Here is a 27,188-nt window from a genome sequence, read left to right on the forward strand (position 1 = left end):
GCTAGACGTCTGGCTTTAATTGCTTTATGGTTTAAATAAGGTGGGTGCTCTTCTCTTTGAAACCGGATTATTGGAATGTTTTGTCTACAAGCTACAAACAACAGACCCCCCTCGGACAAGGGGAGGTAAAAAAAAAACCCACAGCAAAACCAAAAAAACCCACCCACAAAAAACACCGAAAAAGGAAAATCAAACCCCAACGCGAAGCTAAAACTGATAAAAACGGAGGTTGGGGGTGGGGGATGTGGCACATCTGGTGGGTTTGTTTGGTCCAGCGTGTGTGTGCTGTTTGATTTGTCATTTTTATGGGTGAGGGGAAAAAAAATATATAAAGGGGGGGAAATGGCTTTTTTAACATATATATTATATATATATTTGGCAGGAAAAATCCTGCCCGCGCTCAGTGTTTCTATAGGGGTGGCAGCACCGCGCTGCGTTACTAGAGCTCTCCCCCACCCCTAAAACCGCAGGTAAAGGATTATCGGTTATAACGCACCGTGGGGGCCGGTGGGTGCACCCCCAGCCCCAGCCCCGCACCCGCAGCGCTGCGCCCAGGCGCGGCCGCGAGATGGCGCTGTTGCCCAATGATAGCGCGGGACTGCGCGCAGCGGGGAGCGCCCCGCGGCTCCCCCGCACCCGCGGACGCGGCTCTGCTCCCGGGAATGGAAGAAGGGGGCACGGAACTGCCTAACACCCCACGCTACACACACCCCGCACTGTGCTGACGCCCCCCATAAATAGCTGCTTCTTTAATATGTATTTTTTTATCCGCGGGGAGCGCGGAGCAGCGCTCAGGGCTGACATCTGACGGCGCGGGGAGCGCATAAATGCATAAAAAATGCTTGCACAGAGAAATTGCCTGTTTTGAAGTGGTTGTGAGCTTTAGCGCTTTTTTCCCTTTCTTTCTGTCTCTTTATTTACGCACATCACGTCTCTCTCCCAAACCTCCTCATTTTGGGGTGGGGAAGGAGGGAATGACATTTTTCAGTGAAGGTCAGGGCAAAGGGAGAGGAGGGGGGAGAAAATAAACTCGTGAGTGTACAATGAAACACCTAAAAGTACAATACAACCACACCGATAAAGCAACATTCAAGCGCATGCACCAGCAAGACACATCACCCCCCACTCCATCCCCACATCTAAACACGGCCAAAACAGTAAAGACAAAGAGCAGCACTTTCCCCAGACAGTAAATGTCAAAATATTTCCCTTAAAAAGAAACAGGCGATTGCATATATCTTATTTCTGGCAATCTGGAAGGGGGTGGTGGGTCCTTTCTTTCACAGACACTGAAGGCAAATATTTATTTCCCAGCCTAAGGTAGGATTCGGAAAGACTCGCTGCACCTTTGCTGGCTGCATCCAGGGATAATGATTGGGAAAATGCAGCAGTTTTCCCCAATCCTAGCCCAAACTGCCCTGATCTGACAACTTTATTTGGATTTTTTTTGCACTTTCATTTGCACGGCTGCCTTTATTGCATGGGAAGGCACTGGGATTTTAAAAATAGAAATGCTATTGATTAGAGGAGGAAAATGGTTCAGCTCGATTATTAGCTGTTAATTAAAGAGCCTCTATCCCTAGTTGCTCTTTTATTTATTTTGGGGGGTTCCCTAGGGAAAGGGTAATCTGGGGAAGGGGGGATGAGATGGGTGAGTTCTGTAAAAATGAATATCGTCATCGTGCCGTCCTTGGGATTATTGAGGTATGAAGACTATTTCTTCACAGCAAACATAGCTTGATTTTAAACAATATTTTCACCATAAGCAGTGGAAAAATCACTGTTCTGCATCGCTCATTGTCTGCTTACGGGGAGGAAAAACCCACTACAGGTCGCCTCTCTAAATGGAAAAATACACCCTCGAATTACGAAAACCTAATGGGGGACTGGGTGGCTACTGGGTCTTTTCCTCTTCTTGGGAAGGTGTCTGGAAAAAAAAGAGGAAATAAATACCAGTTTCAACCTCACCAGAGGTTTGAACCACCCCATGCCTCAAAAAAATCGAGAATGTGACCTTTGCTGGGCAGAAAAACACCTCAAACCAGCCTGGCGAGGGGAGCTGGGATGGTATTTTCCTCCCTCCACACTTGAAATCGGTCAGAGTCACCCAGGTCTCTTCTGAAAATAATTAGGCTGGGTGGGTTTTTTTGGTGGAAGAACATGAGGGAAAGATTTGGAGGTCTGCAGACTTTGGAAGGAAACACGGGGGACTGTGAAGAACACAGTGTCATTCGGTGGGTTTGATCAATTTTTGCGGCTCTCCAGAAAACAGTCATTTCCAAAGCGTGTGTGTCTCCTCCTCCCCCACCCGCCCCGAAAAATTAACACGAATCCTGGTGATTTGATGTGATTTTTTAATGAGCTGAGTTCCTTCATGCGGTCGTAAAAAATGAAGTGTCCGAAGTGAAAGGCTGCAGTGAGTGGTCACTTAGAGTGCAAAAAGTGGGGGCCAGGGGCACAAATACCACTGGCAATGGGAAAAGATGGGGGGAAATCGCTCTGTGGGATAGCAAAACGGTAAAAAAAAGAAGCTCGGTGGTGATATTTTATAGGCATGCACAAAAGGGAGTACATACTTTCTGTCTCACTTTGCCTCTCTTTTCGTCCAAAGTAGCTTTCTTTAAGCAATGGTCTACTTTATTCCCTTGGAAGGACGCTTCCCTGTTATTTCCAGCCGTGGATTTTCAGTGGTTGGTTCGAAAGGAAGCAAGGGGAGGAATAAATAAATAAATAAATAAATAAATAAATAAAATAACAAATAACTCCCCATAATTTTCTGCCTTTATTTTCTTTTAAGAAGGACAGCCAAGAAGCAGCCAATCAATACGGAGACGCTTCCCTCACCCGCTCGCTCCCGTTTTGCTTTTGTTTGCTTGTTTGATTCCAATCTGCCAACCACCATCACCACAATAACAACAACACGCGCACTCCCCTACCCAAAGAAAGCCGAATAAATAAATAAATAGAGGAGAAAAGCTGGGCTCAGCGACTCCAGCCACACCAGACACCCCCCTCCTTCCCTTTTCTGCCCCCCTCTAGGTGGGACCAAACCCACCCTCGCAGCCCCCCCAAACCCCAACACAATGACAACAACAACACCACCAGGAGTACCCTCACCATTCTCCCTGGATATGGGGTGACCCCATGGAAGGGGGGGGGGCGGTGCTGAGCACTACAAGAAGCTCACCCCGAATTATTATTGGGGGGGGTGATGGGGAGGGCAAGGGGGGGCTTCTTGGGCTCCCTTTACCTGTTGAGGTTACCTAGGCTGACCTCCCAGCGCATGTATTTGCTGCCATCAGTGAAGAGGCTGCTGCTGGGAAAAAAAAGAAAGGGGGGGGTTGTGCGTGTGTTTGATATTAATGCGCACCTTCACCCTCCTCTACTCATTAGGTGTGGGCCCCCCACCTCTTCAGAGAGTTGTGTGGGTGTCGTCCCCCCCTCTTCGGTATACACCTCCTTTGCTTCATACATACACCACCCCCCACCCCCCCCCAAAGAAAAGCGCCCCAAAACGCTGTCATTTGGCTGCAGGCTGTCTCGGCGTGGCGGAGGGATGTGTACATCTCGCGTGTGAGGGGAGAGAGGAGGCAAAAAAAAAGAAGAAGAAGGAAAAAAAAAAAAAAAAGCCACACCACCGGGATTTTGAGGAATTTGCCTGTGGTGTTAAAGGGAAGGAGCAGAGTTACAGAGAAATTGAGAGAGAGAGAGAGCTCTACCTACCGACAGATTACAAGAGAAGTCAAGAGCACCGAGAACCAACCGTACAGACACACAGAGGCACCATGAAACGCCTTTGAGATCGCATTAAAACCCAAAAAAAAAAAAAAAAAAAAAAAAAAGCCACTAAAAAGCAGGACTTGAGACAGTCCAGGGACAACCTCGCTCTAATCTCGAATTAAAGAGTCTCTTTTTTTTTTTTTAATTTATCTTTTTTTTCTCCTTTTTTTTTTTTTTTTTTTTTTTTGCATGCGAGGGTCATGAGTTCCTACTTTGTAAATCCTCTTTTTTCCAAGTACAAAGGCGGTGAATCGCTGGAGCCAACTTACTACGACTGCAGATTTCCACAAAGTGTTAGCAGGAGCCATGCTCTCGTATATGGTCCGGGCACTACTGCTCCCACCTTCCAGCACCCTTCACACCACGTCCAAGAGTTTTTCCACCACGGAACCTCCAGCATCTCCAACTCTGGATACCAGCAAAACCCATGCGCCTTGGCGTGTCACGGAGACGCTTCTAAATTCTATGGATATGAAGCTCTACCGAGGCAATCGCTTTATGGTGCTCAGCAAGAGACGACTGTTGTACAATATCCTGACTGTAAATCGTCTTCCAACAGTAACTCTAGCGAGGGACAAGGGCATTTAAATCAAAATTCGTCTCCCAGTCTCATGTTCCCATGGATGAGACCTCACGGTTAGGACCTTTTTTTCCTCCTCCTTAAATGTTTTCCTTTATTTTTTCTCTCTTTCTCTCTGTGTGTCTCTCTCTCCTCTCTGTCTGTCTGTCTATATATATATGTATGCATATAGAAGCACAAACATATGTATAGCTATATAAACATGCACATACACACATATGCATACATATATATATAAATCTAAATCTAAGAGGCATAGATGTAAAATATGAAAGAAATGAGCAGTTTTGTGTTAATGTTTCTTCTTTTTAGGAAGACCTTTGAGAGCAAACCAGACAGCAGTTACTAGAGAGCCAGCAAGGTGATTCCCTGCAAAAGGCTTAAATCACAATAAAGTAAAACTTGTTTTTTATTGCTTGCCTTGAGGATAGGCAATAAGATACAGCTCCCACGAGGTTGTTTGCATGTTGATAATACACTGCTCTTTAAAATGTCATATAGCCTTTCATAACCGCTTGGAGATGAAGCCTGAAAGGTGGGAACTTGTATAAGTATTACTAATACTTTACATCTGTTTCGTAGAGCCTAGAGATAAAAGTTTAAACAGAAAAGGAAACTTAGCTCGGAGGTATGGGGTGGGGTGGAGGAGAACAGGCTGCTGTCCTGGGTTAAAAAAGAAGAAGGGGGTGGGAAATTCAAAATAATTTGTGCTGAATGCAACTTTGCTCATGTGAAGTCCAGATAATTGCACAGAAACCGAAATACTTCAAAGTACAAGTTTCCCCCACCTAAAGACCAAGGTTGTCTCGAAGCCTTGTTAATTCAAAACATGTGAAGGTTAGTGTTAATTTTAACGACAATCAGAGCCCCAGAGTTTTTCCCCTCTACCCCCACGCGAATTTAACAACAACAAGAAAAGAAAATAGAAGGGACTTCTGGCTAATGCAGAGAGGATGTGGGCCACAGGCTGGGAGATAGATGCAGAGGAAAACATGCTTTGACCTAGAGGTAGTCTCAAGGATGCAATCGTTTCAAACTGGAGCTTTTCCTTTTTTTTTTTTTGCAAATAGATTGGTTTTCTCATTAAGAAAGGTCGGTGCAGAAGGAAGCACAGGGGCTCAGCTGCACATACCTCCATCCTCTTCCTTTCTTTTTTTTGGGGGGCTATTGCTGCAAATGTCCACCTCGAGTTGGTTTAAATACAATCTCTTTTTGCACAGGCAAATACCCACCTCTGTCTGTGTGTGCTTTGCAGCCACACAGCCCTAAGCAAAGGGACGGGGAGTTAATAGGAAATTCGGAGTCTCGGGTGTAAATATTAGGAAACAGGAGGATCCTAAGCCTACACTTTGGGAAGAATATTTGGAAAAGGAATCCAGAATTGGGCATTTTGAGGGGAAAAGAAAGAAAGAAAGAAAGAAAGAAAGAAAGAAAGAAAGAAAGAAAGAAAGAAAGAAAGAAAGAGAGGGAGAGAGAAAGGAAGAAAGGAAGAAGGAAAGAGTGGGGGAGGAAGGAGAGAAAGGGAGAAAGAGAGAAAGAAGAAGGAAAGAGAAAGACAGAAAGACAGACAGAAGGACAGACAGAAAGAAAAAGAAAGAAAGAAAGAAAGAAAGAAAGAAAGAAAGAAAGAAAGAAAGAAAGAAAGAAAGAAAGAAAGAAAGAAAGAAAGAAAGAGGAAATAAATAAAGAAAGAAATAAAGAAGGAAAGAAAAGGAAGGAAGGAAGAAAGAAAGAATGAAAGAAAAGGAAGGAAGAAAGAAAAAAGGAAATAAAAGGAATAAAGAAAAAACAAAGGGGAAAAGGAGAAAGGCTGGAGAGGATTTTATGGTGAACAATGAACCTTTCATAGGAAAACAGTTATTTTTCTTAAAATGGAGCTGCCCACCAGGACTCCCCATCCAGAACCACCTTTTAGGAAGCTGGAAAGGTCTCTTTTGTGCATGAGCTTGACACACACCTCCCTGCACCCAGCCAGGCAGCCAGAGCTTAGCGCTCCCCAGGACAGCCAGGGAGGGCAGCTGGCTCTCAGTATCAACAGCAATATCAGCCCCATGGTTATTAATAATAACCCAGCCACTTTCCTTTAACGCCTTTAATACGCAAAGGGTTGAAAGGGCCTTTTTTTGGGGGGGTGGGGAGGCAGTAGTTTCTCCAGGAAAATTGAGGCTAGGGGGGCTGGGGGTGGGGTGGGGGGGAAACAGAGCCTCCAAAGCGGGAGAATTAAGAAGTTATTTGATGTTTGTGTCCTACAGCTCCCGGAAGACGCAGTGGCAGACAAACTTACAGCCGGTACCAGACCCTGGAGTTAGAAAAGGAGTTCCTCTTCAACCCGTATTTGACACGGAAGCGGCGGATTGAGGTCTCTCACGCCCTGGGACTGACCGAGAGACAAGTGAAGATCTGGTTCCAGAACAGGAGGATGAAGTGGAAAAAAGAAAACAATAAAGATAAGCTGCCGGGGGCCAGGGACGAGGAGAAAACGGAAGAAGAAGGGAATGAAGAAGAGGAAAAAGAAGAGGAGGAAAAAGAAGAAAGCAAGGACTGAGTTCTCAGCCCCTTGAAGTCTCGTTTTATGGCAGATGATAAATCGAGATGTTTACGACGGTCATTTGCTTTTATAGAGTATAGAATGGAGAGGCTCACACAGCAGTAACTACCTGTCAAACAGTTGTAGCCTTTTTTATTGTCATAGAAACTTCCCCTACTTTCCCCCCCCTCCTTTTTCTTTTTCTTTTTAATAGCTGCGTTTTTAGTTCAATAAATACATAGTTGGCTTGACTGCAAGAGCAGGGAGGGAAGAAAATTTCAAAAATTAAAAATTAAATGATCCAACAAAGCAAAACCATCCCCAACCCCTAGCAGCCCTAAACCCTTGGAAACAAATGTCACTGCTCGTCCCCTGCTCCCTCCGCTCTCGCCTGTGAGGCTGTACACACGGGTGGGTGCAGAATATGTATTTATTTGAACAGCTTTGACTTTGCCTATATTTTTGGGGGGGAAGATCATTTTTAAGCTTGGTTTTGCCTCTCCCGAATGACCCTAGGGGAAGTGCGAGGGTGCTTCCAGCTTCCTTAGCTTGTTTGTGTAGTGTCTGTCTATCTGTGGAGATCTCCATTCCTACCAGCCATTTATCAATCCCCTCGGAGGGGCCAGTCCTGCAGCCCCTGCTAGATAAGAAGAGGAGCTTGGAGGGTGAGCATACCTGGCAGCGCCCTCAAACACACCCCCCGCCTCACCAACCCCCCCATTCCTATAGGATTGAGGCTTGTATATACCTTGATAGGCCAAAAGACGCAACCCATCCCCTTCCTTATTTCTATAGGCGCTGTTTACCCTTTGCCTGTGTGAGCACTCGAAATTCTTCATGTACTACCTAAAGGGAAAACCTGCAATAATTATGAAATCTACTATCAACAAGGGGCTTACATATCCTAAATTTTACTTGGTCAGAATTTATTTAAGAGAGAGCGAGCTGTGGTTTTGCCCTCATGCAAGCTACTAAGTAGCATAAAATAATAATAAAAATACAATAATAATAATAATAAAAATGAAAAAATCTCAACCAACCTTGTATTGTACTTTATCACTACCTATAGAAGGAGTCATGCTTTGAAAGTATTTGTAATGCGGTTTTATTGTCGTTTGTTGCTGCTTATTTTCTTGGAAAAAAAAAAAATAATAATAAAAAAAAATCCCAACAACTGAAACTGCCTAGTTGAGAACGCACAGTATTGTATTATTTTATTGTGCTTATAAAGTAGTGTAGAACTAAATTGCACTGAATGTATAGTTATCTATTTGTCTTGACTTATCTGTTAATGCAACATGCTCGAAACAAAAAAAAACCACCCTCGTCATTTGTTTTATGTAAAAGCATAGTTCTGCGTGTTCAAACTCTGAATGTAGCAATTACCGCCAGGAAAAAAAAAGAAAAAGAATAAAAAAACCCCAACCTCTGGACACCGTGGATTTGTATTGTATACGTGAGACATTACGTAAATAATAATAATTATAATAATAAGAATAATAAAAAGATTTTAAAAGGACTGCGTTGCCTCCAGTGCTATGTCTCTATTTAAAAGCACCCACACGTACTCGTCACTCAGAGTGGGCTCTGACTAACAGTTCATCCTTGGAATCATCGTTGGCACGCTTCAAAAACCAAGGCTCATCTTTTATTTGAGAGGAAATCAGAATATCTTGGCTCAAGCACCAGCTGAGGTGGCTGGGGCAGGGGGAGGATTCCCCGGCCGGAGCCTGAGCGGGGCAAAAAACCCCTCTCATTAAACCCTGCTGCTAATTGTGTGTCTGAAGCTGTAGGTCCGCCAAAAAATACGAATAAAATCAAATATTGCAAAGACTCCGGAGCTGTGAAGTGTTTCTTGGCTGCGGGAGAGGTTTCTTTGTAGGGTGGGAAAGGGGGGACGGGGGTGCGTTGCGTTTTTACTGAGAATTGCAAACCCTACACTGGTTTTAGGGTGCAGGAAAACCCCTTCCTTAAAGGTGAGGGGAGGAAACGCCGTATCCCCCTCGTTTCTAAGGGCAATCCGGCGATCGTCAGCGGGAGGTGGCGAGGCTGGAGAGATGCGGGATGCACAGAAACCCACCCGCACCCGCGGAAGAGCGCGGGGCACCGGGGGGTCGGGGGCAACTCAGTCCCCGGGGGAAAACAGCCCCAAACCCGCCTTCAAAAAATTAAATTTGGCAATAAAACAGTTTAATTCTTGATATTTTTCTCCCCCAGGTGTAAAGTCCCTTTTCCTCTCCCCCCAGATTCACACCTTCTTCCCCATGGACACCATCCCTAACAGAACACGTCCTTTTCTTTTGCTGCTACTACTACAATTACTGTTAGTACTACGGCTGCTGCTATTATTATTATTATTAATAATAATACACTGTGTTGTATTATTATATTATATTGTATATGATATGCTATGATGTTATGTTATATCTTATAATCTTACATCATATCATACTATAGTCTATTATATCCTATCCTATGACATGATATAATATCATATATTTTATCATATTTTATTATATTATATCATATTATATTACATTTAGAGCAAAATCTGGCGTGATGCCTTCAGGTCTCTCTTCTCCATCTCGGATGGGAGATAAACTTTCTAATTATTTCTCTTCCCACCAGCTTAATTTCCCTGAGCGAGGTCTATTGATCTGTAAAACCCAGTCTATCCCTTTTTCTTTTTAACCCCTCTCTGCTGATAAATCTCGAGACCAGGGATGCAGAAGGAGAGGGGATGTTTACCCAGATATTGCAGATAAGGGAGCACAAGGCTCCTCGCACGCAGCCTGGTGAGCGGAGCTGTGTCTGGAGGCTCCTCCGTGGGCTTCAGACATTCTTAAGCCAAACCCCACTAAGCTTAAAGGATTTAAATGCCTCGGGGCTTCAAATTGCTGGATTCTGCCCAGGAAGGCTGGGGGAAAGGATAAAAAAGGGAAAAAAAAAACCCAAACCAAAACCCCAAACAAAATAACACGACAAAATTTCATAACAATAAAAATTAAAAACAGAAAAATAATTTAAAAATTAGATATAAATGCACTTAAGGAGGGTTTACAGCTCGCAGGAAAACGGGACTCGAGTGGATTTTCACCCCTTTATCCCCCTTCCTCCCCCCCCCCCATATCTGCAGAGCCCTGCGATGCCAGGGGGAAAGGGGATTGGGGGGGGGGGAATGCACCGAAAATGGCATCAGCTGTGTCAGATCCTGCGCGGGGATGGGGCTGAGCGGCTGCGTGTGGATGCAGCTCCCGTGGGCGCCCACTCCCGAATTGCACAAAACCCCAACGCGGGCAGAATTCCCAGGGGTGAGGAGCCTGTTACGGTCCCGCGAACCCGCGTTAATCCCCCAGAAATACATAAAAATAACCAGCAATAAGGTTTATTCTAGACTTTTCCATGTCGAGGGCAGGCGCGGAAGGTAAGCGGGTTTATTAGTCATAAAATCGGTTTATTCTACCAAAGCTTTTTATTTGTAGGGGATATTTACCCAGCTTTTACAACAAGAGGGCTTTTTTCCCCCTCTCGTCATAGGATGGATATGTGCTCCTTCATTCCAACGATGAGAAAAATCAGCAGAAATCAGTGAAAATAAAATATTTTCTGTTATGTTACTTATATATATTAAAAAAAGGGAATCGGGATAAAAGATTCCTCCTAACGAGAAGAGGAAGAGAGAGAGAACTTATCAAAGTGTTTAAAAATACTAATAATAATAAAAAAAGAAGCTGCATCCGCACTCTATCCATCATATTTAAATCCACAAATCTAAGTAGTTTTATCCGAACGAATGGTACGGAATGACATTTATCTATCAAAAGGGTCTGGAGTTAAATTATTGAAACTACAGCGGCAGCAGTTAGTTTTGGGGTAAATGTTTATGTTCTGTAGTCAACACAAGAGAGTCGCATCTTCAGATGACATCCAGTTATTTCTGTAATCACTCCATCATTTGCAGAGAAAAAGAGAAGAGACCATTTTATGGGGGAAAGTAATTTGAAAGAAGATTCGCTCTTCACAAAGTGGCTTATTCAGAAATTATCATAGCTTCGGTATTACTGAAATTAGACTCATCTACCCGCCTGAAGTAAGAAATATCGTCCTATTCCAGGCTTTTTATTAGCCAATCAAATTTCCTTCGGATCTCCATTTGTGATTTGTGAAAAATATAATTCCTCGAAAAGCTGAGTTTGAGCATATTGCTTATTTTCCCTTAATTTATTATTCTAATCACAGCCGCCGCGATAATGCAGCCATTAGGCGAAAAAATTCGTTTAGATTTTATACTCCGAAATGGGCACGGATTAGATTTGAGAGTCAACGAATTTCTCGGGCATTAAATTTTTGGGGGGTATAGCGCGGGTGGAGGCGAGGAAGGAGGGAGGGGAAGAAGATGCGTGGGGACGGAGGTGAGGGAAACTTTGTGAGCTAGATTTGTAAAAACAAAAGGCATTTTTCCCCTATTCTGTATATATATATTTAATGTCGTCTTACTTTTCCTCCCGGACTTACCCCCTCCCTCGAATCCAAACCTATTTTACCCCCCGCAAAATACCCTAGCTAATATCAGGGAGGCGGTTTTATGGAGGGGGGGTGTGTGCTGCGAAAAGATCATCCTAAACCCTCCTTTAGCAAATGTGCGTCCAGGTTACTTTATGCCTGCCAGGATCAAAATTTCCTCTTCACATTATGGAATTTATTATCTTGTCTGCTCGCTGGAAAATGGGATCTCCATTGTGTTTGGGAAGCTGTTGTGGTCGTAGTTTCCCCCCTCGTAACTTTTAACTACCTGTTATAAAATTTATTGGTGGTTTGTAAAGTGAATAAAGTAATTTCCCTTCCATCCGGTTGTATTACAACCTTTGTGTTGTTTGGGCAGACAGACACGCATCCAGCCAGGGGGAGAAAAAATAAATAAATTAAAGAGGCAGGGAGCGAGCCCCCCTCTTCCACCTCCCCCTTTTGGTTTATTTTCCTCAATTAAAATGAAATTAAGGCGTGGAAATACCTGTAAAATTTTAATAATGGTTCTATCTGTGGAAAAGTGCGGGAAAAATACGGTAAAATACATTTTTCTGGATGCGGGAGTGTGGGGTGTGCGCAGCCCTGGGAGCTGTTATTTAGGGATGGGGAGGGGTGTGGCGGAAAATAAAGATATCTCTCTCTTTGCGGAAGGAGAAGAGGAGCAGCAAGGCGGCTCCTCGCAGGGTATGGTGTGGAGGAGCCCATCTGAGCAGGCTGGGCTTTGCGGTTGCATCTTTCCCCCAGTTGTGGTTCGCGGGGGGCCTCCAAAGCAGGCCTCTACACGGTAGAAAAATGTCACTTCCCTTCCAAATCCATATTTTCCAGCCGTCTACATGGCCCCCTCTCTCGGCTTGGGGCGGGGAGTGGGCAAATATCAAAACAGTCAAAATCAAAACAGAATAAAATGAAATTCCGCCTTTTAGCATTGCATCCCCGACACGGTGGCATGGGAAAACAAAAGGCGGGGGGGGCTTGCTGGTAGAAAAAATACCACAGAGAACCAAAATTGAAATGCTGGAAAACCACGGATGTGGGGGTCCCACCGGCAAATCGTAAAGCGGGGTAGACTGGGGGGATTTGGTAAAGGGAATGCAAGAGTTTCTGGGTCAATACCGCACCTCTGGCTGAAGTTTTGGGTGTAATTCGGCCAGTTCCAGGTGCCCCCCCTCAGGGCTGGGGTAGGAAGATGGAGGGCTAAGGGGGGGTGAAGTGGGGCGGGGAGGATGGAGGGGTATTTTGGGGGGGGGGACACGGGACATTTTTTGCCCTGGGACGGTTTCATTTGGAGCGGACACACCCTTTGCAATGAGGGTCTGGGCAGGGAAACGCAGAAGGCACCGAAATTCCCATTTCCCCCTGTTTTTTTCCCTCGAGCGCATTGTCCTTGATTATTAATTAAATGCTTTTCAAATTAACATGCTCTCCTCATTTAATATATTCCTTTCTCAAAGCCAGTCTGCTCCAGTTTTATCCCCACTACCCTTATTCCTCGATATTTTCCTATCCCCCCCCCAAATTAATTATCAACGCGGAGACTAATAATTCTTAGCGCTAAAGGCCAAATCTTATTAGTTAACGAAAAAATAAACGCTGAGGATTAACCCGAGCTGCAAATAATCGTCAAATTAAACCAAGCCTCTGTTTAAAGCAAAAAAAATTAAACTGCACCCTGCTTTATATTAACGCGGTCTCTTAAAGGATTAAAAAAAGGGGGGACAGGCAAAGGGGGGGGGCGCGGAGGGGGAAAAAAATGGGAATATTAGAAGGGAATTGTATAAACATGGCGACAGACGAGAGCATTTGCACTCGTCACAAAAAAATGCAACGCATTCCTGGTTGTTTGCAGAAAATTTACAGCTGAGCAATAAAAGTTTACGACTGAATCACAAGTTGGATTGGCCACAGGAAGTCATGTGGACTCCATCCATGAACGTGAACTTTTTATTGTGGTTTCTCTTATGACTCTTTCGCAGTAGTCTTTCCTTTAACAGTCCAAGCAGTGCCAGGGGTAGGATGGTATTTCCCCCCCCCTAATTATTAGCGTCATGATGATGATTTTTATTATTTTAATTTTTTTTTTTGGCATAAAAAAAAAAAATCGAGAATTTTTTTTTTTTTTTTTTTTTTTTACCCCCCTCCCCGTCTCCTTGGGGTTGGAATTCTTGGTTGCTTTGGGCATTTTGGCATTAATGAGTTTACTGCTGCGTCTGGTTGCCGCCTCCTATTCCCCACCCCTAGGGGCAAAACGCAATGCATTTCCTTTGCAGGATGCGATGATGAGGGGGCACAAGCAGTTGTAAATACCTTTTTTTTTTTTCCAGCCCAAAAAAAAAACCCCAGAGAGAGACAGATTCCTCCTCCAGCTTCCCCCATCTCTTGCCCAACCAAAGAAGATCTGTTTTGCTTTTGTTTCTATATTTTTCTCCCCTTTTTTTGTGTGCTTTTTCTTTTTTCCTTTTTTCCTTTTCTTTCTTTTTTTTTTAATGTTTCTGTGGAGCTGAGCTGCAGCGTCAGTGGATCAGAAAGAGGGAGAGACAGAGAAAAAAGAGAGAGAGTGTGAGAGAGAGGGAGAGGGGGAGACAGGAGCCTCTGGTAAGTGTTCCCTTATTGGTTAAAATGTGTAACTAATGATCCATAGCCCGGGTGTTAAGGATAATGATGCATCGTTGTGCGAGCGAGGGGTGTAGCTTGGATATGAGGGAAAGCTGCTGCGGGGCGGCAGAAATGCAGTTAATTCGGGGGGGGGGGGGAGAGAAAAAAAAGGGGATTTGCTGTTGCTGATGTCATATTCGGGGTGCGGGGAGGCAGGTCGGGGGGCGCTGGGGGGTGGGGAAGGGTGAAGGGTAGGGGGGAGGAAAGGGGAGGAAAGGGAAAAATAAATATATATATGGAGAGATGGAAAAATAATCCTTGTAACTTTTTCCCTTTAAAAAAATAATACGGGGGGGGGAGGAAGCGCATGCGCGGAGGGGCCGGCCCGGCGCTGCGCGGGTGGGGCTGCCGAGCCTGCTGGCAGTGCCATATTTAATGAGCTGCGGTGCTAATTGTGTACGCGAGGCCCGGCCTTGCACGCCCATCCCCCTTGCATCCCACCCCCCCATCACCACAACTCACCCCCCCCCCCGCAACAATCACCCAACCCCGGGGCCGCCGGCCGCGGCCTGCGACTCTTCCGCGGGGCTACGCGCTTCGCTCCCGCGGCGACTAATTAATATTAAGCGCGAGGTGATTAACAATCAACTCTTTGCTTCCCAAGAGCTTCCCCCTTTTTATTCCCTTTTCGAACCGGGCCGGTGTAAAGTTCTTCGGAAAAGGGATTTTCATAGGATTTGATGGGATTTGATTGAATTCTATTGAATTTTATTAAGTTTTATGGAATCCCCCCACCACCACTTTGTAAAGGAGCAATTGAACTCCAATTCATAAAAAATAATATCAGTGATAATGTCCGGGAGCCCTCTGGTTTTCCTGCGAAGTGGTTAACAGTGTGTTGCCTTTTATAATTTATTTACATGCAAGTCCCACCCCTTTCCCTGATTTTTATTATTATTATTTTCTTTCTTTTTCTCTCCCCCCACTTTTTCCTCCAGCAACTTTAATTCAGGTTTAACGGGTGAGATTTAAAGCGTGACCCTTCCCCTGCTAACCTCCCCCTCTACCTATCCATCCACCTACCCATCCATCATCTAATCTTATCTATCTCCCTGTATACACCCGTGCCGTGTAAAGATATATATATATATTTAACGTAGTGACTTCATTTCCTCTCGCGGTTGTATTTCTTTTTATTTTCTTGATCAATCCTTTGTGTTAAAATAAGAAAAAGCATATATTCTAATAATAAGGAGGGTGTGTAGGAGCAGAGATTTGCTGCTGGTGATGACTGTGCACGTATAGGGTGGATGTACACATATATAGGGACGGACATTAAATAAAGCCCTTGGGGGAGGGGTGACAGAGCCGATGGCAATTTTCTGGCTTATTATAAGCGATTTTGGGGGTTCCCCAGTGTGTGGCCGCCCGCGGGAGGGGGGATTTGGGGGAGGAAAGGGGGGTGCTGGAGGTGGGGGCCTCATTTTCTGCCTTGCTGCTTTTTTCCCCTCTTTTTTTTGGTGGTGGTTGTTGTTTTCTGGTGGGTTTTAAGTGAAAATGGCCTCCTCGATTTTAATTTCCAGCGCGCGTTGGCAGAGGTTAATTAGCGAAAGCGGTTGATGAAGTTCTGGGGTGTTTTCCGGTAGCGCCGTGTTAAATTTAATTACAAATATCTCTCTACATATATATATTGGGGAGGGGGGGAGGGGAGGGGAAAAAAAGGAAAAGCCAAGTTTCCAAAGTTGCCTTCCCTTTTCTTTCGAGAAATCTGGTAAATCCCTGCGCTGCCTTTGGGGCTGGAAATTATCGATTGAAGAAAACCGAAGGGATTTTTTTTATGTAGATATATTCCGGCTTTGCCTTTGAGACAACGAGCGGACCCGCCGTTTATTTTGATTTTCCGAGCATGTAATAAATAGGGGGGTCGGGAATGGGGTGCGAGGGGGAGATAAAGAGGGGAAAGAGCCGGGTTTGCCTTGGTTTTGTTCGCCGGGAGCCCGTTGTGTGGAGGCGCTGCCTGTACCGCGGCCAGTCGTAAAGACATTTTATGAGCAAACAATGAGTGTTTATTGGAACCACATGATTACAGAAATGGGATCTTTTATTGTTTTCAGGCTGAAATCCGTCTGCATCCCCCTTCCGAGCCCCGGCTCCCGCCTTAAACCTTCAGCTCCAGGCCCGGACCCCCCAACCCAACTTTAAAATCTATTGATTTTCTCCTTTCCCTTCCATCACCGCCACCCTTCAGACCCTCGTAATACTGAGAAACATTTTTAGGATGTAGAGCGGGAATAACAGAATGATTTATATTCTCCGAGATTTATTTATTATTATTTTTAAACCCTGGTTTAGAGCAGAGGAAATAAATTGCTGTTTGTATCTGGGATTAAAGGAAAATCGCCGCCTGTTATTGACACGGATTTCAGGAAATAATAGATTTTCTTGGACAAATGGAATCGGTGAGGAAAAAGCAAAAGAAAATCAGGATACTACAGAAAATCTAAAATGAAATTATCGCTTCCTAATTTATTTATAAGGGAGATTTACTCCGAGGTGTTGAGTACGAGCCTATGAAGGACGTAAACACAATCTGTGCAACAAGGGGAAAATTTACATTTTCTTTGAACGCGGCCACATTTCGCACGTTTATTCCCGACCGTGAACCCGTTTGATACGATCTGCCCCACGCGTGGGCGTTTATCTCCTCGTCTATAAAAGCGTGTTATGATCAAATATATCTAAATACAGAGCAAGAACGTGTGGGTGGTTTATTATGCCAAATCCGCCGTGTTGTAAGAGCTTGGAAAAACCTGTAACTACAAAGAAATGATTAGAAAGAAGCGATTTCCCAACTTGTCCTGTGAAGGAATTTCGGTTTGGGGAACGAATTAACCAAACCCACCAGAAATAATATATGATATATAGAGGGAACCGCCACGGCGGTAGGTGCTAATGCTCAGAGCGAGATCCCCGTGGTTTTTTCCCCAATAAATATGATTGGGGGGGGGGAGGCTGTATTGCTACCCGGAGCTTTGTGTAGCAAAAGGTTTTGGGTTTCGTTTTTCTTCCTTTATTTTCCTTTTTATTTTTTTACTCCTCGAGAGATAAATGTGCAGAACTCGGCGCGTGGAGGAGAAGAAAAGGCGAGAGGAGATAACAAAATTAGTCATAGAAGGGGGAAATATATTTTGGGGGAAGACGATGCGTAACATTGTGGGATTAAGAATTTGATTTTTGGGATAATTGGAGATCGTGTTACTATTGTTGGCGGGGGCTTAATCTCTGCAGCGCGCCCTCTCCGGGGAAAAAATGGCGAAAAAAAAGGGGTGGAAAAAAATACACTCCATTTTCAGTGGTAGTGTTTGAGGTCAGGGCTAAAAATAATAAGAATAATTAAAAATATAAGGCCTTTCCCATCGGATTTGAGGTGGCAGCGGGGAGATGAAGTGTGGCTCGGGATTTGGGAGGAAAAGGGAGGAAATCGGAGCAGAAGCACCTCAAAATTTGAAGAGGGGATTTTTTTACGCGGGGGGGACGGACGGACGGACGGTGTGACCTCCAGCCTAGGAGAGGCGGGGAAGGTGATGAAGAGGAGGAAGATGCTGAGGAGGAGGAAGGCGAAAAGCTGCCCCGTCTCCCCCCCCGCCTCCTCCCTCCCCCTTTCCTCCCCAGACACAAACACAATAAAAGGCAGAAATCCCGAAATTGCGGTGTCTGGCCGCAGTCTGCAGGGGACAGGCTGCTCGGGTCGCTTTTGTCGCAGGGGGACACACCTTGCTGTAAAAGTCTTTGTCCCCAGACTAAAGACCCCGCGTTTCAATGGGGGGCGGAGAGGGGGGAAAATAAAAGGGGGGGGGGAGGAAGACAGGGAGCAAGGCGAAAGGAAAAGAAAAAACACTAAAAACCACCAAAAAAACCCCCTAAACCAGCCTAAAATCTCCCGCCAGACAAGGCCCAAGAGGTACGGGGGGACAGGGCTCTGTCCCACAGGTGGGGCCCCCCTTCCCCTTTCCTTTCCCCCCCCTTGAAGTGTTTAAATTTCTGCCCGGTTTTGTTTACTTGTTTTGTATACTGCCACCAAGTGACAGAAACTTGCAATTTTTTACAATTTGGTGCCTTTCCCCCCCCCCCCCCTTCCCTCTGTCTGGGTGTAATTGCGACGGAAGGAGTGGTATAGGGATGGGGTGGGGGGAGGAGGACACCCCCCCGGCTGGAAGGGGGTGCAGAGCCCTGCAAAAGCTTCTCCTGCCATAAAACAAATCACTTTGCAAAGAACTTTTAGTACCTTTAACATTGAGACGTGTCCCCCCCCTTCCCCATCACCAAACTTTCCCAAAGCCGTTTGAAACTCCTCACTTACACTTTTGACTAATTCAAGGCGGTTTGGGGGTTGTTTTTGTTATATATATACACACATATTTTATTCCTTTCGTTCCGTGTTCCCGGGGTTTAAATCATCCCAATGTACGTGAACTCATAAAAATAGATAAGGCATATCAACTCGGGAATGGTCTTTTCCCCCTGAAAATATGAGTGTATTTAAGCAAATCCTGAAATATTAAATTGTCGCTCGATTAAAGACGATGTAAATGTATAAATTCCACAAAGTGCTCAAGAGGTTGTCTCCAAATATATAGTTTAATTCTGCCTAAGTGATCGCCTCTAAAAAAACCATCATTAAGGCAACTATTATTGTTTCCTGAATTATTTTTTTTTCCGAGCCACCTATGATTAAATTTCTGCCTTCATATCTGCGAAGAATAAAGGATAAAACTGCCTATAGTTAATGACAACAATTTTTCACTCCTGAGTTATCCTTGCAGAACGTAATAACATCCCACTCCTTTTGATTTTTAATCTCTAACACCCCGCAGAAGTAATTGCACCTCCGCTTAGCTTTACGTACAGACCTACACCAGAGAAGCGCCCGTGGGTGCAGCAAAACGTCACTTTCCAGAATATTACGCCATGAAGTCGTGTCCGTGACGGGTGTGACGTCATGAGCGCCCCCGTCACTTTTTCACCTCTTTTTAATTTTAGGGATTTTAGGGAATATTTTCAATCCAGCACAAAAAAAGGCACTTTTTTTTTTTTTTTTTTTTCGGTAATATATTAATTAAAAGCTGGAAAGCAGAGATTTATTTGTATTTATTTTATATTTTCCAAGGGAAAGTTGCTACCTGCTGCCTGAGCAGGTTTTAGCCCGGTTTTAGGGCAAAAAAGCTCTTTTCCTGAATGCGGTTGAATTAAAAATCCCCATTTATTCCCACTTTTAACCAAGGAGCCACCAGGAATGTTTCCGCAGCCGCCAGACACCTCCCTATAAACAAAGCGCAGCTCTGCGGATTTGCATCCCCTTAAAATATGATTTTTAGTTTTGTTTTCCTGGCTTTTGGGGGCTCCCCTTCCCAGCCCTGACGAGATTTATTCCGAAATGCATTTAATCAGCGAATTATATTTAATCGAGGTGGTGTTGGAGGGGAAAGGGGGTGAGGGGGTTCTCCCCCGGCTTTTTTCGCTGCTGTTAACTTTTTGCAACGTGGTTACTTGGTAATTTAAGACCCAGCGAAGTCCCGTTTCCGCGGGGAGATTTCGGTGTTGCCTTCTTTTGTTGGGCTGAGATTCGCCAATAAATCTGGGAAGGAAAAAAATAATGAAATAAATCACCACCCCACCCTCCATTAAAAAACAAGAATATTTGAGAATTAAACCCCTCCACCCGTCGCGATATCAAGGCGGGGGGAGAAAAAAACGTAAATAAAGGCTTGAAAGGGTAAAAAAGTGCTTTTAAGCCTTGGCAGAAAGAAGAGGGATAAATTTCAGAAGTAGGAACAGATTAATTTCTCTTCCCCACACACCTCCCGGTTTCCTGGTTAGCAGACATGTGTTTTGACAATTGCCAGAATTCTCTCTTTTTTTCCAACCTTCCAACCCCTGGAAACGTGTGCAGCAACGGAGAGGGTTTGCAAGCGAGAAAACACCCTTTATTTTTTTCCTCCCCCATTATTATAATTATTATATTCTATTTTTCTTTCGCGCTGAGCGTTGCAACTTGAAGGGAGTCGCCCTGAACTTTTGGTGCACTTTCCCAAAAGCAACTCTGGGAATAAAATCAAGGCAACAAGAACACGTTTAAGGCCATTTCCCTTCACCACGCTGGAAAAAAAAAAAAAAAAAAGAAAGAAAGAAAGAAAGAAAAAAAGAAAAGGAAAAAAAATCAATAGGGAAAGGCAAAGAAATGACTCGTCTGGGCAACTCTACGGGCGGTGCACGGGGTGGTAAATACTCTTCTTTATTCACCTAAGGCGAAAAAGGGGTTTACGGAGGTTTGCGTTGGGGGAAAAAAAAAAAAGCAAAACTGGCGCTGGTTGTATTTTTTTGCAGCCCCTTTTCTTGGGGGGATATAGGGGGAAAGTGGGTGTTGTCGCGACTTATGGCCCTGTGTATCTTGGTGCAGAAAATGCCTTTTAATTAACAAATAAAGCTCCCCAAATAGGCCGCCCTTTTCCCCACGCGGTGTCTGCAGCAAGGAATCAAACTTTAAATACTCTCTAAAGCTCTGGATAAGGAATATTCAGAGGAAGGAGAGATTTCATCTCCTATTTTTTTTAATTAAGAGCTGCCCAGACTCTGACTCCGGGCTTGTAATTACAGAGAATAGAGACGGCTCCAAAACAATGCGAAGCCATTTCAGGCTGGGGAGAGGTAAATAAACCACGAGTTTGTTGTTGTTGCCCCTTTTTTCCCCCTCTTTTTTTTTTTTATGGGGGGTGTTGTTACCCCTATTTTATTTTGTATTTCTTTTATTTTTAAGCCCTATTTCCAGCGAAAAGGAGAGCGATATTGGAGTAGGAAAACCCTGTTGTAAAGAGCAGGAATAAATTCCCAGCGAAAGACCCAAATAAATAATTAGGACTCACGTGTGCCATAAATGTCAAGTTAAAAAAAAAAAGGGGGGAAAAAAAAAGAAAGGCAGAAGGGAGGGGGGAGGAAGAGATCCCAGATACAAGGTGAAATCAGTTTAAATAAAAAGGCTTTTAATGGCACCGCTTGTATTTACCTCTAAGAGCTTCGAGGATTTAATCAGATGGGAGCGCGCAGCCCTAGGGCCATATGGGGGGGATGTGTGTGTGTGTGCATGGGCCTTGCACACGCATAGGTGTGGGCATTTTAGGGGTGAGGGGGGTCCAGATTAAGGGTGTCCCCCCTTCAGTGTGTTCCCAAAGAGGCATTTTTGTGGCAGTTTATAGCAAAACCCACTCATTCTACCTGAATAAATTGAATTTTTAAGGAGGGGGGTAGTAGGTCCATACCCCCTTAGCACCTCCCAACCACCTACTATGACACGCATGGGGTGTGTGTGTAGGGAGCCCCATCTCTTGCCCCACGCAGGGGTCAGCCCCGAGTGGGCAACGTGGCTGGAAAGGGAAGAAAAGAGGCGCCCCCCCAACCTAACCCCCCCGCTGCCAGTAGCGGTGTCTGCAGGCGGTTCAGGGAGGGAGGGGAAAAGGGGGGGGACACCGATTTGGATTTGTTTCCTTTCAGTAATTACTGAGGGATAGAAAACACATGTGTTGGAATTGCTTTTTTTTTTTTACCCCCCCCTTTTTTTTTCTTCTTCCCCTAAATCAGTTCATCAATTCGCAAATTATAGCTGGGAGCGGGGGGGGGGAGGGGGGGAGGAAATCTCCCAACACGTTTTTCTTTCTATTTTATTCTCCGCCCCCCCGGCCTTTCTCTGTGTGAGCATCAGTGGGGGGAGAGGGAAGAAAAAGAAGAGGGAGGGGGGAGAATATAGCTTATGAGTGGTGAATGTTATTTCGGATTTCTATGGGCGCTTTTCTTTTCTGGGAACAAAGAGCAACTCCTATTAAAGAGCTACTCGAAGACTTGTACATATTTCTACTGCTGTGTAGCACTTTTAATAAAACATCTGTTCTTGCTTCTGCTGATGAGTTTACATAATTGTTTGCAGACCAATTTAACCAGAAAGCGCCCCACATATTCCCTCTACATGTTTTCATGGGGGAAAAAATAAATACCTTTTTGGTAGTGACATAGCTTGATGAAATACTTTCGACAAATCCCCAAACTGCTAGAAAATATCAATGGGGGGAAAAAATAATATATATCCAGTGCATTCAAAACGTGAGGCAATGAGTAAAACATACTTTAATGATGCCTCATTTGTATTTGCAGGAGGTTTTGGGGTGGTGCTGCTCTATTTTTTTTTTTTCACCCCCCTCCTTCTCTCCCTTTTCTCCCCAGAAACCTGGTTTTTAACGTGGGGAGAGGATTCTATTTTAAGTTTCTTTACGGCAGCTGGTTTCTGTTCACTATAAATCGACCAGACTTTTAAGACTTGCCCTCTGTTTAGAGAAGTAATAAAACACTTAACTTTCTCGACTCCTAGTCACACGGTTATCACACAGGTCTCTCGATACAACAGCCCCGAGCACCTATACAAAACAGAAAAGAAAAAAAGGGGGGGCAAAAAACCGAAAAATAATAAAAAAGAAAAACAATAATTAAAAAGAAAAAAACACACCCCCCCACAAGGAGCTTTTCCAGGGACTCCTCCAAACTTTGGCGAGGGTATCAATGCCCTTCCATAGGTGCAACTCCCCCCAGCAAAGGTCCAACCCATCCAGCTGTAGCTACTTTTAATTTACTCGCCAAATTACATCGGGCTGTAAGCAATACATAAGGTAAGACAACACGCCAATAACTGCAAAGCCCTCATTCATCCTTCTCTCCCTTCAGCCCATTTGTTGGACCTTTACAACAATTTAATATCTGGAAGGAGCCTGCCTGGTCAGTGGTTTCCAAAGAAACCCAGCCCTGAAAGGACTTGGGCTCAGAGGAGAGGTGCCCATGGCTACTGATATTTGCAGCACCCCCTTTGCTCCCCAGGTCTGTCCCCCCCGGGTGGGGGTTTCACATCTCAGCAGAAAGCAGCAAAAAAAAAAAATAATCATAATAATACCCCCAGTAATCGCATTTCTTTCCTAGTTTCTTTATTTTCGCCTTTCTTTGACTCCAGAAATGCCCGGGCAGGCTCTTGGGAAAGGGGAGAGGGAGAAAAGGGAAACGAAAGCAAACTGAAGTTCGCTTTTTGGGGAGGGGGAACCGCCTGCAAATCTCCCCCATGCAGATGAGTCTTGTGTCTGCTCCAGGTTGGGCAGCCCTAGGTGGGAGCCAGCGAGGTCCCCATGCTAAAGAAGATGGTGCACACTTCCAGCTCTCCCCTTTTTGGTTAGAAACTTTATTTTTTCCCCTAGTGACACTCAGGGGAAGCCTTAACGTTATAGAAGATGAATACACGAGCTTTTTTTTTTCAGTTGTAGTCTTGTTTATGGTTTTATTGCTACCATTGATTACTTTGCTTTGTTACACAGAGGAAAAAGAGCATAAAATCCGTTGGCATCCGGGTTCCTGTTATAGCTGGGGAAAAAAATATACACCCACCCCCCCAACCCTTCTTTGTCAGCTAAAATCTTTTAGGGATACATCGCTAAAAAAGAAATCAAAGGAATTAAGTCTATTGATTGAGAGGAAGACACACAAATAACTCTCAGGTTTGAATTGGAGTGTGCACCCACAAACCTTCCTCTCCCCAGCCCCCCTCACCCACGTTTAAAATAAAAACGTGGACACGATGGATGTTTAAAAAAAAAACAACCAACAACAGAGAGGAGGCCAGGGTTTCCCTGCCATAATTGAATTTTTAAATAGCAAGCCACCAGAATGATAAAGATACCTCGCAATATTTACAGATCAGCAGGTATGTTTTACATTTAAGGGGCAATTTATGGCTCTAGATTGAAATTAAAATTAGATTAGCTGTCTTCATTTCAATTAGGTCTAGGTGCAATCTACCCAGAGAAGATAGGATAGAATCTCCCCTTTCATCTAACTAAATATTTGCAGGAGAAGTTTCCCAATCAGTTGTAAATATCTGCAACCATAAATTGCTGCAAACACCAACACGAGGTTGCGTCCCCAGCCCAGGCTCCCCATTCCAAACAGAAATGCTCTCGTTATTTTTTATTGTATTTATTTCTTTTTTGCTGCTGTTGTAGTTGAAAATGTAAATATCCTCCAGCTTTGAGAATGAACAGGGAAACGTTTGAGGGGAGAAATGTCAAACTCGAGGAGAAATCTAACTTCCAGGCTAACGTGAGTTTGCAATGTTGGGTGTTGCTTTGCTGGATGTCTTTTTCCCCCCCCTCTCTCCCCTCCCCAAGACACACTTTGGGAAGGCTCTGAAACACGTTATCAATTCAGAAGTCGCCATGTTTTCCCCCCTCTCTTTATGTAATATTTTCTCATCAGGAACACAACCGTTTGATTCCATAATATTGACCAATGCTACATGAGAACAAGAAGGAGAAGGAAGAAAAAAAAAAAAAAGGAGGGTAATTTATGGCTTAATATTCTGTGGACATCTGAGATTTATTACTGTGAATTCTGAGCTATTTTATTACAAGATATTAAGCAAACATTGCTTAAAAAAACCCACCCAACACAACAACAACACACACACCACAACCCCAAAGCACAAGCCCTATAACGCACAGACACACAGACGGTGCTTCCAAACCTCAATGACCATTAGCAGAAAAGGGGGGTGAAGGGGAAAGGGGGGGGGAGGAAAAGTTAAGCCTGGGTTAAGAAATTTGCCCCCCCCCCCCCCTTTCCCCCCTTCAGCGACAAGCAGGATCCCCAGCCCAGGAGCGCTCCCCTCCCCACCACATCCTCCCCATCCCCCGGCGCCCCGGGGGTGCTGGGGGGGGTTTGGGGGTGCAGGACTTACTTTCCATGCCCACTTAGTTTCAACTAGGGAATCAACAGAAGCAAAAGCAATTTTTTCCCTTTTTGACACCCGCCTCCCCATTGGCTCCCCCCGGGTCAGCTGACTTTGTCATTTTGTCTGTCCTGGAGCAGAGCCTTCCCTATAACAATCTAGTTCAGACTACAAACTGGAGACAGAAATAAATATTAAAGAAATCACACAGCCAGGTGTAGAGGACGATATGAATTCCTATTTTACAAACCCATCTTTATCCTGCCATCTAACCAGTGGCCAAGAGGTGCTTCCCAACGTAGCCCTCAATTCAACTGCCTATGACCCTGTCAGGCATTTTTCTACTTATGGAGCAGCCGTTGCTCAAAACCGGATTTATTCTTCTCCTTTTTATTCACCGCAAGATAATGTTGTGTTTAGCTCCAGCCGAGGACCTTATGACTATGGATCTAATGCTTTTTACCAAGAAAAAGACATGCTTTCTAGCTGCAGGCAAAATTCTATGGGACATAATACACAGACATCAATCGCACAGGATTTTACCAGTGACCAAAACAGGAACACTTCGCAAGAACAAAAAACTAGCATTCAAATATACCCATGGATGCAGCGTATGAACTCCCACAGTGGTAAGTTTTACAGCTCGGAGATATAAATTAAATAAACTGAACCATCTTTACGACCTTCTCCCTAGCAGAACAGGCTGAGCGACTTTTTATGGCCCCATAAAAACAATAATATAGCTCCTTCACAGTTGCAGCTACAGGCCTTTTATTTGTTAAGTTGTTGCAAGCAAATATGGCTTGTTATGCTCTTTCTAATTAAAAGACTTCGAGAGTGTAAAATATCTATAATAAAGTGCAGCGAGCTCTGCTCGGGAGTTAAGCACAAAATATTACCGGGGTAAAAATAAGTTTTAATGGATTAGCGGGGTAAAAATAAGTTTTAATGACGGGTGCGGGGAGTGCGGCGGTGGCGGGTTCCCCGCACGAAATGGGACCGGGGAGAGCTCCCCCATCCCCCCCCCAGCTCCCCCAAATCTTCCAATTGGCAGAAATAATGTGGGAAAAAGAAAAGGGGGGGTGTTGGAGCAGCATCCCGGGAGAAGATGACCCGGGAGAAAAAGCTGCGTTAATTTAATAAAAAAAAAAAATAGAGATACTAAATATTTTTTTACAGTGGGGGGGTGCTGGGGAGGGGGAAGGCGAGTGGGGGGGGAGGGGGAGCGGGGCGGGCGCGGGGCTGCGCAGGGGCGGAGGGGTTGCGCGGGTGCGGGGTGTTTTTCCGCCCCCCTCCGCGTTCTCCCGGGCTGACGATTTTTAGTCTGTTTTGTCTCGGCATCCCTAGGAGTGGGCTACGGGGCCGACCGCCGGCGGGGCCGCCAGATTTATTCCCGTTATCAAACCTTGGAGCTGGAGAAGGAATTTCACTTCAACCGGTACCTGACCCGGCGAAGGCGGATCGAGATCGCCAATGCTCTGTGCCTGACGGAGCGGCAGATTAAAATCTGGTTCCAAAACCGGAGGATGAAATGGAAAAAAGAAAGTAATTTGAGTTCAACCCTCTCCGGGGCGGGGGGGGGGGCCGCCGCCGCCGCCGCCGACAGCTTGGCCAAGGAGGAGAAGCGAGAAGAGACAGAGGAGGAGAAGCAGAAGGAGTGAAAAAGTGACAGCTCGGCGGCAGGACCCCCCCTTCAACCCCCTCCAGACCCGTATTTATCACTGGCACAATGTTTGGCTACGTTAAAAAAAAAAAAAAAAAAAGGAAAAAAAAAAAGGAAAAAAAAAAGCAAAAAAATAATAAAAAAATTTAATAATAATAATAATGGGGGGGTGTGTTAAAAAATTAAGGTCTAAGGTGGAAATGTGGACACCCCCCCTCGCTACACATCCCCCTCCCAGTGACCCCATCCCCCGCACACCCATCTCGCCATCGCCTATTTATCTATCTCGGGATAAGACTGTTTCAAGCCGCACACACCCCACACCCCCCTTCTCCTCCTCCTCCTCTCCCATCCCTTCCCCCCCCCCCCAAAAAAAATTGGGCATCCACCCTCCGCTGTGCCGGGTCGGCCCCTACCCAGTCGCTTCTCCTCCCCCCAGGCAGAGCAGCTCTTCCTCCCCTGGTGAAAAATCAGATTTTCCCTGCGAAAAGCTCCTTCCACCTAAATATCGCATTTCCAAGAGCATCCTCCTTGTATTTAAGCAGATACCTGGGCTCATCGCTGCATACTACAAACTGTGACAGTTTCTGTGTGAATATTTTTAACTGTGTTTGTGGTACCTGTATTTATATTTATGTTTAGCACTGTAATGTTCCACAGTATAAAGTGAATGGAGTTCTATAGCGGTAGGAAAGGAAGAAAAAATAAATAA

General features: G+C 44.8%; 3 protein-coding genes across 6 annotated transcripts in view; all 3 read left to right on the plus strand.

Annotated features, from left to right (window-relative positions):
* Positions 1-27,188, plus strand: part of HOXC10 (homeobox C10) — a 68,624-nt gene that overhangs the window by 21,157 nt on the left and 20,279 nt on the right. The gene's annotated exons all lie outside the window — the stretch shown is intronic.
* Positions 3,936-8,701, plus strand: HOXC8 (homeobox C8). Its single transcript, XM_030510688.1, has 2 exons — positions 3,936-4,416; positions 6,613-8,701. Exons 1-2 carry the CDS (start codon positions 3,981-3,983, stop codon positions 6,903-6,905), a joined length of 729 nt encoding a protein of 242 aa, XP_030366548.1. The 5' UTR covers positions 3,936-3,980; the 3' UTR covers positions 6,906-8,701.
* On the plus strand, positions 13,695-26,844 carry HOXC6 (homeobox C6). Of its 4 annotated transcripts, none has more exons than XM_030510685.1 (3): positions 13,695-14,006; positions 24,342-25,442; positions 26,137-26,589. In XM_030510685.1, exons 2-3 carry the CDS (start codon positions 25,043-25,045, stop codon positions 26,472-26,474), a joined length of 738 nt encoding a protein of 245 aa, XP_030366545.1. In that variant the 5' UTR covers positions 13,695-14,006; positions 24,342-25,042; the 3' UTR covers positions 26,475-26,589. The 4 variants fall into 4 exon arrangements, with proteins under 4 accessions (XP_030366545.1, XP_030366547.1, XP_030366544.1 ...); XM_030510687.1 differs by lacking the exon at positions 13,695-14,006 and adding an exon at positions 18,816-24,185 and having other exon boundaries at positions 25,234-25,442; XM_030510684.1 differs by lacking the exon at positions 13,695-14,006 and adding an exon at positions 18,822-24,185.

The sequence above is a fragment of the Strigops habroptila genome, chromosome 23 (assembly GCF_004027225.2).
Source record: "Strigops habroptila isolate Jane chromosome 23, bStrHab1.2.pri, whole genome shotgun sequence".
Classification (NCBI taxonomy): Eukaryota; Metazoa; Chordata; class Aves; order Psittaciformes; family Psittacidae; genus Strigops; species Strigops habroptila.